This window comes from Leptidea sinapis, chromosome 13 (genome assembly GCF_905404315.1).
Source record: "Leptidea sinapis chromosome 13, ilLepSina1.1, whole genome shotgun sequence".
Taxonomy (NCBI): domain Eukaryota; kingdom Metazoa; phylum Arthropoda; class Insecta; order Lepidoptera; family Pieridae; genus Leptidea; species Leptidea sinapis.
Genome location: NC_066277.1, coordinates 9,936,202 through 9,949,177, shown reverse-complemented (window position 1 = coordinate 9,949,177; position 12,976 = coordinate 9,936,202). Strand labels below are relative to the sequence as shown.

Below are 12,976 nucleotides of genomic sequence, written 5' to 3'. Positions count from 1 at the left end.
TAGCAATAAAGCTCGTTTTAGTTAGAAAACTTTTGTATGGGAAAAAGAAAAGGGTTTTAGGGTTTTTCCGGCAATTATTCGAATTTTTTTATTATGCCGTAAAAACCATCTTTGAACTTCAACGAACATTTTAAAAAAAGAATTGGCCAAATTGGTCCAGGCGTTGTTGAGTTATGCGCTTACCAACACATTTTGCGATTCATTTTTATATTATAGACTAGGCAATTTAAATTGTACTTGCTGACCACAGAAGCTTACTTATAATATACTTATTAGTTATTGTATTACAATCTGTAAAAATATTGTCTATGCATGTTGCTGATAAAGATGTAAGTCTAGTAGGTTCAAAGATATATTTTTACAGTTAAATGATTGAAATAAACTTTTTAATTTGATTCACAAAGAGGAATTTTCCAATAATAAATCTACATTGAAGTCTCCACATATGAATTTTTTTTTGTTTTTATTGCAAATCTTTGATAGAGCTTTCTTCATTACATTTTCAAAACTGTCATATGGTGCCGAGGGTGGTCTGTATATGCTCATAATAATTAATTGCTCCAATTCAACACAGGCTATTTCAATAATCCGTTCTATTGAGAGTCTGACAATGTCTTTTTGCTCCTTATATTTCAGTTCATTACTGATCAGTATTAAAGAGCCACCATGTGTGGCCTGTTTTCTACTGAATGAACTACCAATCTGGTGACTATTTAAATTAAAAATTAACTGATGACATTTTAGCCAATGTTCTGCACAGTAGTGCATTACAGAACTAGATATACTTATCTATGTTGTCACAGTTCATGAATAACTCTATTTCCAAATTTTTACCTAGCATACCCTGTATATTTTGGTGTACTAAGTTTATAAATTTACATTTTTTGTATTTCGTTTAACATTTGAATGTTTAAAAGAATAATTATTAAACAAAAAGTCTGAGCTAGAGGCATTCTCTATTGTACACTTATCTAAAAAAAAATGTTTGGAATGCCTTCCAAAGTCTTAAAACTATTTGCTTGCCGAATAGAGGCAATTTGGCAATCATTAGTTGGACAATTTTCCATACATGTCTGTAAGCTACAACTATACTAGTTGTAGTTTACAGATATTGCCACAGAGTTGCCCAAAAGAGGCAGTCAGGCTAACCAAATTTTTGGTTGAGTTATTAATATAGTATGATAATGCAACAGCTATTCTGTTTTTGTGATATTTGGAAATACAGTTGTACTTTTCTATAAAATAGTTACTATTTATATAATTATTGATGTCAATTACATGTAATTTGCTATTATATTGAGTCATCATATGCAGTTATAAATTTAATGCCTATGTTGAATAATTTTGTTCATAGGACAAGTTTCTACTATATGGAAAAGTGAACAATACTAATTGCCTAACATTTAATAAACTCAGTTTTTGTACATTTTTTTGTAGTTCTTTTTTGTTCATATTACTTGTCTGTCCTATACATACAATTACAATGCTGTTAGGAGAAAATTTAAAATCACAAATATTTAAGGTACGGACAGACGTGCTCAAAAAAAGGACGTGCTCAAAAAAAGCGTGCTTTTAAGTATGCTTAAAGTTAGCATGCTCATGCAACTGTTCACATTTGCCAGCAATAAGCATGCTTGCTTAAGCATACTCATCAATAAGCATTTCGTGCAATATTATTTTTATATAAAGGATAATGTGTGTTCCACAGACATTCGTAACTTCGATAATGTGATTCAAACATCAAAGTTTTTTCTTCTCCCCAACGCGACATATTGAGGGTTCAATGTTCGTTTTTATTTTAATTTGACACAAAAACAGTCGCCCGCCGCGGATCGAGATCAAATCGATAATAGCATGCTAATAAGCAAACCTGTTCAGACGCGCTCGGAGCACGCCCCCTTCTACCCGCGCCTCAGGAAGCATGCTCGAAAATCAAACGTCGATTGATTTTTAAGCACGCTCTTTTTTTGAGCACGTCTGTCCGTACCTTAAAGGAACGGACAGACGTGCTCAAAAAAAGCGTGTTTTTAAGTATGCTTAAAGTGAGCATGCTCATGCAACTGTTCACATTTGCCAGCAATAAGCAGGCTTGCTTAAGCATACTCATAATAAAGCATGCTCAAAGCAAACGTACCGGACAGAGTGCTGCTATTTGGCAACAGGCTCTTGGACAAAATGGATGTACAAAGATATAGTAACAGTGATATCCATATAGAACTCAATAAAATAATCATAGTCGCCCGCCGCGGATCGAGATCAAATCGATAATAGCATGCTAATAAGCAAAACTGTTCAGACGCGCTCAGAGCACGCCCCCTTCTACCCGCGCCTCAGGTAGCATGCTCGAAAATCAAACGTCGTTTGATTTTTAAGCACGCTCTAAACTAACTACTAATGAGCACATGCTCAATAAAAGCATGCTTTCATGCTAGTAATGAGCACGTCTGTCCATCGTGTGTGATTCATCGTTAGTAATGGGTGACGCATTCACCGGCTGTCTGGATACCGACGAGCTGTCAACAGGCTGTGTGGTAGAGGAATTCTTACAGTTACATATGTAGTTATTTGTCAAGGATTCGAACCTATCGCAGTTATATTTACTGAGATCGCAAAGTTCAGTCATTTTAAGAATATGTTTTTCGGTCTCCAGTTGAGCTTGCTGATCTATATCTATCATCTACTTTTTAGGATCTCATAATCTTCCGACATAGTATTTAGTTTTTTTTCTATGTTAAGGTCAACTTATCTATTATTACACCTCATTATTATGTTTTTGTTATGGAAGAGCGGGGCCTCCTACTACAGGCAACTCTTTGCTTAAAAGGAGACCCCAACACTGATTGTATTTTGTATTTTGTTGTAATAATAAATAAATATTTGAAAAAAAAAAAAAAAAAAAGTTTTTCTTCAAGCTGTAGTATAATGTGTTGACTATTCTCTTGTACTTCATGTTTTTCAATTAAATTTAAAAATTGCAAGCGTTCTTTGCGTAATACTGTGTTATTATTGTATAATTTTATTTTTCCTTATTAATCTGTTTTTTTAATATATCTATTAATTCTAGAGTATTTTCTCAGTTTATTTTTGCTAAGTAATAAATAGCTCTTTAAGCAGTTGTCATTGTTGGATGTTTGCCCCAAAGGTTTGCCCCAACTAATATTATTTGCAATATTTCCGGTATTAACTAGCTCATCAAATAACGATTGTCTTTGTGAGGATTGGTTATCCTTGTTTTCCACAAGGGCCAATATGTGCCCACGGGCATTGCCCAGCTCTGACTCTAGAAAGTTACAGCGTTGTAAAGTGTTGTCAAATAAATTATTTTCTTGGTCCAAATTATCTCTTTGTTCTTAAATTTCAGTCGATTTTTTATATATGTCTGCCATTTCTATTTTCATAGTTTTATTTTGATCCAGAATTTTTAAAAATTCCCTTTCTAATAAAAGTTGTTCACATTGACTTTTGTTTTTTTTTTAGTTCGTCTAGCATTTGCCCTAATTTGCTCTCCAGTTGTCCAGATTTCTAGCGGTGATGGAAGACAACGTAGAATAATATTCCATTATTTAATACTAATCTAGAATATTATTATTATAATACAGAAATGTTTGACTCGAATTTTTATTTAATTCGTTTGTAGTTTCGTTTTAGTGCCCTCTAGTCATAAGAGGAAATATCATAACAAGTAGTCTCCACTGATCGATTGATAGACTAATATGAAGGTACTTGCAATATTCTGATGCTTGTGTTTTGTTTTATTATTTATTATGAGTTTAAAAAATTTCAAGATTGTCTAACTTCTAGCAAGGCTCAGAACTAGTTTATATACACAATATGCGAAATTCAGCCAGTAAGTTCAAGTTTTTACACTATATTTATTATAACAATTATACCTGATGATTTATAGTCAGATAAACATATTGCACATAAATTTAAGAAAATGCGAAAATAATTATTTTATTTGATTTAATTATATCGGCTATCAGCTCTCGCGTAAGTTTCGGAACTTGCGTGGGATCCTATATAGATACTTAATTTAATTAAGTCGGTAATTAATATCTATTATTTTCACTACAAAAAATACTTCTCCTTTAATCAGCTGGCGGTAATGTAACGTTAGGTATGTGCCAACAAGTCACTTAGCTTAGCGTTGAGGATGTAGGATGATGCAATAGTTCCGAGCACAACATCACTAAATTTTAACTGCACTTTATACGTTATTTAAAGATTATTAGGTTTTGCCAACAATACATATTTTTTATTGGAGTGGAAATTATATTTTAAAACATAATTCACTTATGCATGTACACTATTTCTTTTTATTTAAATTTTGAAACACCAAGTCAATGTTTACACTCGCTCAAACGAGCCGCCATCAATTCGAAGTACCTATTACAATTAAACGGCAATTTCATACTTTAACCCCTATTATTAACTTTAAAAATATATTCCCGCAAAGTTAAAACGAAAACAATTGTATATGGATGAGAAGATCTTTGAGATGTAAAATGCGGTTTACTTATATCTCTATTTCCAGTACTCGATCAGTGGCGTATTGTTTGTTAATTCTTAATCTTGTGATTGCAGTTGTAATTGTATTATATGCTTAAATGTATTCATATATTCTAGGTAGTGTTGTGCTTCTCACCGGTGGGTGCAACTCTGCGTGTTAGAGCACGTAAATTCCCTTCAATAGTGAACTGTACTTCGATCAACTGGTTCCATGAATGGCCACGGGAGGCCTTGCGATCTGTGTCAAAGAGATTCATATCTGAAGTTGAAGCTTTGCCAGTGAGTAACCTTCTTGGCAAGTCCACTTTCTCGTTTTAATGTTCGTTCTATACCTAACTAAGCTTTTATGGTAGAAAAATTGGCAGATTAGGGAAAATACGTATTTCTGTTTGATATTAGTAGGGAGTCTAAAATCAAGCAATAGATATACTGTATTTTGCCTTCAAAAAAGAATCTGTTTAGAATTAAACAAGTTTTGAATGTAATCTCAAGAATATTGAAATAGAAAAATGAAAATATAAATTATAATTAATTGAAGAAATGAAAACCTACTAATAATATTGTTAGTATATAAATATGAAAATAAATCATATTTTTTCCGTGTTATTAATATAAATTTAAACTTGAATAATTGTTCATTGTAGGTTGATTTAGTTGATCCTGTCGCTAACTTTATGTCTCATGTTCATCAAAGTGTCAATCAAATGTCGGCAACATACTATCAGAACGAAAAAAGATACAACTACACGACTCCAAAGACATTTTTGGAGCAAATTTCATTGTACAGTAAGTTGTTAACTGAAAAGACTACAAATTTGAAAATGATGATATCTCGACTTGAAAACGGATTGGAGAAATTAGCTTCATGTGCTGCGGATGTGGCCGTATTGAAGGTAAAAAAAATAAAAAGATAGATAAATATTTAATTATAGCACAAATTTAATTTGAAAACAAAATTTATGACAGACGCGGGACTCGAACCCGTGTCCTCTCGCGTTCTGTGTGAGCGCTCTTCCACTGAGTCAACCGTTCGAGTGACGTAAAGTTATCAAATTTAATTAGTGAAATTAATTCTAGAAATGAGGATTATCAAAAAAACAACAAATTATTTACATTTGATTATTTTTTTGTAACTTTATACCTTTTCTATTTCAACTTCAGGTTACTTTAGCAGAACAAGAACAAATATTGAAAGTAAAGAATAGAGCAGCTGAAGATCTTATCGATGTGGTTGGAGCTGAAAGTGAAAAAGTATCAAAAGAAAAAGCATTTGGTAAATTATTGAAAATTTTAAAATTCCACAATTCACTAGTTTAGCCAAAAGTAACAAATAAAAATGCATTTATTTTAAATAATGTAATCTTAAGGTGCACTCTACACATTAACTAATAAATCTTAGCAGAATTAACACTCAAAATTTTTCATAGCACCTGGTTAATAAATGCATTCCAAATTAAAATAAAAAAAAATTGATTTTAAAAATACGGCTAGACTAATTATTTTAACTGTAGGTATTATGATGATTTCAAAAAACAGTGAGGTGGAAATGTGAAATATCTTACGGCGAGGCTACTACTACACTAAAGTGTGACGATTTACCAAAGAAAGGATGCAATGTGTCCTACATTTCCGATTCGGAGCCGCACCGTACAAATCTGTGACGCGACGTTGTGCAATCGGTATCACAGTTGGAAGAGATAATTTTTGTTCATGCGGATGCGTATCACGAAATGACTAATTACAATATCGATAATCTGATTTCCCTAATGCATGCATGCGATCTTGTATCTCATAAAAACGAAACTAACCGAAATTTTTTTCGTACAATGAACTTTATAGTTCAATCATGTGTGCGATATTTTTTATTGCGTTAACGATTCGCACTCTACTCTACTTTGACCTCACCCTTCATCTTTTAACGTTCTAAAATATTGTAGTGGTTGAACATATTATGTCACACGATTTTTTTTATGACAGTTAGGGACGAGATAAGCAGGACGTTCAGCTGATGGTGATTAATATGTTCTGCTAATAGTCAATATTGTAATACAGTGCAGTGCCGCTCAAGTTTCTCGAAAAACTCAAAAAATCTGAGAGATTCAATTGCGCTCATCATCTTGACACATAAGATGCTATGACTCATTTGCCCAGTAATTTCACTAGCTACGACACTCATCAGACCGAAACATAAGTATGTTTACACATAACTGCTTCACGGCAGAAATAGACGCCGTTGTAAAATAACCTCCCACTGGTAAAATCTGACTCAAAACATGACTCTGATGTACAATGTGCATATAATCTTTGGCAATACTGACATGATTTGGTACTATGTTTTCTTCGCCCTTATTTTATAATCTCCAATTCAGCTGCCGAGGAGGAGAAGAAAGTAAAAGTGATTGAAGAAGATGTTACAATAAAAGCTAAGATTTGTGCCGATGATCTTGCTAAAGCGGAGCCTGCTTTGATTGCGGCCCAAGAAGCTTTGAATACATTAAACAAAAACAATCTGACTGAATTGAAGTCTTTTGGTTCACCGCCTGATGCTGTGGTGAATGTTACTGCTGCAGTACTTGTGCTCTTCTCCAAAAGAGGAAAGATACCCAAAGATAGGTCGTGGAAGGCTTGTAAGGTAATTCATGATTGTCACAGTTATTTTTTTACCTACACAGCATCTACTATAACTGTTTATTTTTAACCATTTTCGTTAAGAAATGAGACTTAGCTAAAGTATGATAAAATTAAAATTAATGAAGTAAATGTTGCTTGATATAATAAGGATCATTGGAATCTACGAGCTGAAAAAGCTGTATGTATAGTAATAAAATATCCAACTCATTTCTCTTCTAAGAATTTTGTGCTTAGTTGAAATAATTTAATTGAATGGATATGTTAATCTTAAATAAATATTGAAATTACAGTTAATGATGGCAAAGGTTGACCAGTTTCTGTATGATTTGGTTTACTACGACAAAGAAAATATCCATCCCGATGTTATAAAGGTATGTCCCGTATGTAAACATGTTATACTGAATGTATTGTATTATATGGGTTATCATCAACAGTAGTCCTTATATTTTTTCTCCCTTTTTATCTGGAATAACACGCAAGGTAGTTAGTTCATTTCCCGCATTGGATGTAAGTGACAGAAATTTCCATGAAAACCGCAGAGATATCATCTTACCGTCTGGATTGGTTTTCATGTTGTACTAATTCTTGCAATTTATTTCTGCTATAAATGTCTTGCGAGAAGTTCGCGGGTCATACTATCGCAACTTATCGCGGAGGTTACGAGTGTCGCGATAGGAACTGTCAAGACGTGTAGCAGCTGCATTAATAATTTTGTTGTTGAATTTGAAAAAAAGATCAAATTGGGTTCGAGAAGGGATTTCTACGAAATGTGAAGCTGGTGTTTACCATAATTTATTACGTGGAATACAACTGGAAGATGGTCAACAATATTTCAATTTTATTCGTATGACCGCAGTTCATTAAGAAATGTTATTTTAGTAAACTAGGTGACGTTATAAAAAAAAAAGTCACAAGACACACATTTCAGACATTCGATATCACCGAATTAAAGACTCATTTTGATGCTGCGATTTTTCAGACTTCATTCTCAGTTGTAGAGAATTCTTATACGATGGAATTAAGCATAGAGATATTTTTAATTCGGTTTTTATAATCCGTATGCCGTTACGAGGATAATAGGAGGATTGCACCTATAAAATCCTATTAACTTTATAGTTTCTTCACAAGACCATTCACGACTTTGCCGATGACTTATTATTTTCAATTCAAACAAAAACACAAGACGTGCGGGCGATAGTTGCTGCGAGATATACGAAACTAGACCGATAAGCAGCGAAATCTGTCGCGAGTCGATGCAGACATGTTTTCGCAACTACTCGCAAGTAGCGCTTGATAAACTGTCGCGAGAGCACTTGCAATGGGGTTTACACTTGCAAGCTGCTGTCGGACATTTCTCGCGGAACTTATCTTGCAGATGGAAACGCGGCCTTAGCATACTGGAACTCCGGAACTTCTAGCAACTCAGTGATGCACGCTGTCAAATTGTGCGAGTGCACGTTACTTGCGCCTTACAGAGCACAGAAGCTGTAGGACCGATTACTTTTTTAAATGTTTGCATAATTATGATCCATTCATTACATCGTCAGCTGGAGGACGTCCACTGCTGGACAAAGGCCTCCACCAAAGATCTCCAGGACGATATGTCCTGCGCTGCCCTCGTCCAATGTATTCCGGCGATATTGACCAGATCGTCGGTCCATCTTGTGGAGGGCCTACCAACACTGCGTTCCGGTACGTGGCCGGCAATCGAGGACTTTTCTGCTCCACCGGCCATCTATCCGTCGAACTATGTGCCCTGCCCACTGCCACTTCAGTTTCGCAATCATTTGGGCAATATCGGTGACTTTGGTTCTCCTGCGGATCTCCTCATTTCTGATTCGATCTCGAAGAGAAATATTTAATTTAATTAGAATCCATATCCACATAAACAAGCAAGTTTGTAAGGTTTTTTCCTTCAGGCTGTTCAACCCTACATCAAGAATCCTGAGTTCAATGCAGAGTTCATAATGTCTAAGTCGGCCGCCGCGGCCGGTCTGTGCGCGTGGGTGATCAACATATGCAAGTTCTATGATGTATACGTTGTGGTTGAACCCAAACGAAGAGCGCTCAATGCTGCGAACGCCGAATTGCAAGCGGCCAGAGATAAACTGTCATTCCTGACTGATCAAATTGCCGTATGTATTAATTATAATATTACTCACCTTCGGACAAAGTAAATAATAAGGATATTGTTATTAAGCAAGGATATTGTTCGGCATTTGTGACTTGACCGACTTGACTTGAGATGTGAGTGACTTAACCGATTTTATTATATTTATGTTTGAGTGTAAGTATCACACTGATGTATTCACATTACAAAAACCAAATCATAATACTTTATAGACCATTAAAATTTCGAGTACCGGAAATTATGTACTAGGAGAAGTCTGCGTAGGCTGCATTTGCGCGGTAATTTTTTTTAACGGAACTCTATTTTCATTTTCTATCATCAAAATCTAACTCAAATTACTCATTAATAATCTAATCGCTAGTGAAAGGCTCTAGAAAATCGGTTCAGCCGCTGATGAAGATTTATTTTGAACGAATTGATTGTCATGACTGCCTATTAATAAAGTGTATTTATTAACATTATTAATTTTTTGATTTGAAAGGAATTAGAAGAAAAACTCGAAGAGTTGATGACTGCTTTCCAAGAGGCCGTCAACGAAAAGATGAAATGCCAAGCAGAAGCCGATGCTACCAATTACACCATCGATTTAGCAAATCGCTTGGTGAACGGCTTGGCATCGGAGAAAATAAGGTTAATTTACATATTAATAATTAACGAACAATATAAGGAGGTACAGTATGTCAGTTTGCCAGGTTGTAGGAAGTAAGCTCTGGATCTATTGAACGTTTTTGGACATTCTGTTGCCAATAGTATGCCACATTATTTGTGAGTGTCATCCCTACTAATATTATAAATGTGTATGTAAGTTTGTTTGTTACGCTTGTACGCCGGAGCTACTGAACCGATTTTGATGAAATTTCGTACAGCAATAGACTAGAGCTTGCGAAAGGACATATGCTACATTTTATCCCGGAAATGTCCTAGGTCCCGCGGGATTTGTGAAAAACTGAAATTCACGTCGATGACAAATATAATGATACCAATAGTAGGTTGAGTTTGCCAGAGCAATCTTCCTCTTTCAAGAAGATTCATATAATATGTTGGGAACGGGAGCGAAAACGGGATCCGGAACTTGATTAGGACACGGGATAATCTTCAATTCCAATCTTATTATTTTTAAAAACCCTTTATCTACGCCGACGGAGTCGCGAGCATCAGCTAGTAGGCTGTAAATTAACATGAAATATGAAAACACTCGTGCAAATCAGATTTGCAAAGTAAGTTGGAAACGGTCAAACGAAAACGTTTCTTAAAAACTCTGCCTCAAAAATCAGTGAAAACCAAGTAATATGGTCGTTACATTGGCAAATGTGGACGAAATCGCGGGTACCGTCTAGTTTGTAATATGTGTTTTTTGCACGCGCGACTATGTCCAATTTTGTACAAGTGCAATTGAAAATTCGTTCGTTTTGTAAACAGATGGTCAGCAACAGTTGTAGATCTCAAAGAATCAGGAGTCATGCTGCCCGGAGATGTACTGCTGGTCACAGCGTTTATTTCATACGTGGGATGTTTTATGCGACGCTACAGACAAATGCTTATGATCAACGATTGGGTACCAACCCTGGCTAAAACTAATGTGGGTATTTAAATGATACTTTAACTTAGAAACTTACACAAAAATATTTTAGTTTAATTTGAGATGTTTCCACAAAATTTACTGTTGACGAAATGATATTTTGACCCGTTGAATTACAAATAAAATTTATCGTTGATTAATTTATGTGTTTTTAAAATAAAGTACTGACCATAGACATTTGAAATTAGTTAGGCTCGCAAGAAAAAAAAATATGTTATTTCTAGTATTAACTGTACTACAATTAAATTTCAGCCAAAAATTGAGACAACTGAAGGCTTGGATCCATTGTCGATGTTAACTGACGATGCACAAATAGCCTCGTGGAACAACGAAGGTCTGCCCACGGACTCCATGAGTGCAGAGAATGCCACAATACTAACCAATTCAGCAAGATGGCCGCTAATGATAGATCCACAACTGTGAGTAGTTTTGTTTAGTTATACAGAATATCAGATTATTTATTGACGACCGCTTGCACCAATCCACTGGACTTGTCTACTAGACTAGGGGTCAAAGTCAAAGTCAAATAAACTTTATTCAATTAGGCTTAAACTGAGCGCTGTTGAATCGTCACTACAAATTTTACTGAATTTACCATATGTTCGCAAAAAGCTGAGCTCGTGAAAAGAACATTATAAGAAACTCAACGGCCACTCTTTTCAGTCAAATAGAGTATTTTACAATGGCTGTAAAATACATAACAAATCAGTAAGTGCATCCAATATATAAGTCGTGTTGAAATCAATTAAACTATTTCATAAAAAGTAATAAAGAATTTAGTGTATAAATATAAAATATCGTATATTGGATACATTAACCTTTAGAGCTTGAATTCATTGTTTGTGTAAGTATGCTTCGTGAACATGATGGTCGTGATTATTGTCACAATAAGTAATTGCATCCAACAAATACAATGATTTATTAACCACAAGCAGGTCTTGGGTACGAATCCCGGAAGGTGCGAAAATATTATATAATATGAATATATAATATTTTCGCACATGGTAGGATGATCCTGTAGCCGGAAACTCTACCTCATGCTTTTAAAATTAAAAATTTATATATTTTATAACTGCTAATAAAATGGTCGCTACCTTAATTAAATACCTTTATTTACTTACGGTGTGTGTGAATTGATGCATCTACTGTACCATGGCCTGGTATTATTATTGATACAGTAGTAGTCGGCCGTGAATGTACTCAATAGCTCTTGTTTTTTACGTATTAACTTACATTTCTTTTTTTTTTGAGTATTTGTGGTTTGAGTATAATTGCTGCATCACTTTACATATTATATTGTAACTGAAATGATTTGTGAGTGATTGCCACAAAGAGTTTCTTGCCACTTCTTATTAAAGCTCAACCCTCAATGGAGGTGGATATAAAAAGAAAAGTCATTTCCTTGACCTGCCTGAATAAGGTGATTTTGATTAGATTACCCTAAAGGATTGTGCTTTTAATTACTGTTAGTTAAAATATAATATTAATTACAAGTTTAAGCAGAATTGTCAAATTGTAAGTAGAGGTATTTGGTGAGTATTGCATGATATGTAGGATTATATGGATGTATTAGGATTATTTTATTGTTGTTTGCTGAGTTCTCGTAACAGGTTTCATCATGCTCGCTTAAATGTCACTGCTTGTGGCGGCGACATGGGACGGGTCGTCCCCTTCCCTAAAATATGGTTGAGGGAGGCGATGGCTGGCTCATGCGTCATGCTCGTGAACGGGCGCTGCTTGTGGTGGCGGGATGATCCTGTTGCCGGGGACTCGGTTTCAGATTCTTAAAAGTTATTGTGAATATATTATATATGTATGGATATATACATGTTTATTTATTTATAATCGCTTATAAAATGCTCACAGAATACCTTTATTGATTTATGGTGTATGTGGATGATGCAGCTACTGTACTCAATAACTTTTGTATTAATTTACATTTTTTTTTTGACTTACTCGACTTTGACTATTTGACGTTTGAGTGTGTTTGTTGCATCATTTTACATTTTACATATCATATTGTAATTGAAATGATCTGTAAATCTTGATATAAAAGAGTGGCAATGAGTTTCTTGCTACTTCTTCTCATTAGCTCAACCCTTTACGAAGTAGCGGTAAATTCAATC

The 12,976-nt window shown here is 34.6% G+C and overlaps 1 protein-coding gene across 1 annotated transcript in view; it reads left to right on the top strand.

The window, feature by feature from the left end:
* LOC126967445 (dynein beta chain, ciliary-like) overlaps nt 1-12,976 on the top strand; it is a 135,280-nt gene that overhangs the window by 99,885 nt on the left and 22,419 nt on the right. Inside the window, exons 56-64 of the mRNA XM_050811910.1 lie at nt 4,627-4,788; nt 5,154-5,402; nt 5,671-5,782; nt 6,879-7,141; nt 7,431-7,511; nt 9,060-9,275; nt 9,753-9,901; nt 10,691-10,850; nt 11,103-11,269. Of these exons, the coding sequence (XP_050667867.1) occupies nt 4,627-4,788; nt 5,154-5,402; nt 5,671-5,782; nt 6,879-7,141; nt 7,431-7,511; nt 9,060-9,275; nt 9,753-9,901; nt 10,691-10,850; nt 11,103-11,269 (1,559 nt within the window). The remainder of the gene's footprint in view (nt 1-4,626; nt 4,789-5,153; nt 5,403-5,670; nt 5,783-6,878; nt 7,142-7,430; nt 7,512-9,059; nt 9,276-9,752; nt 9,902-10,690; nt 10,851-11,102; nt 11,270-12,976) is intronic.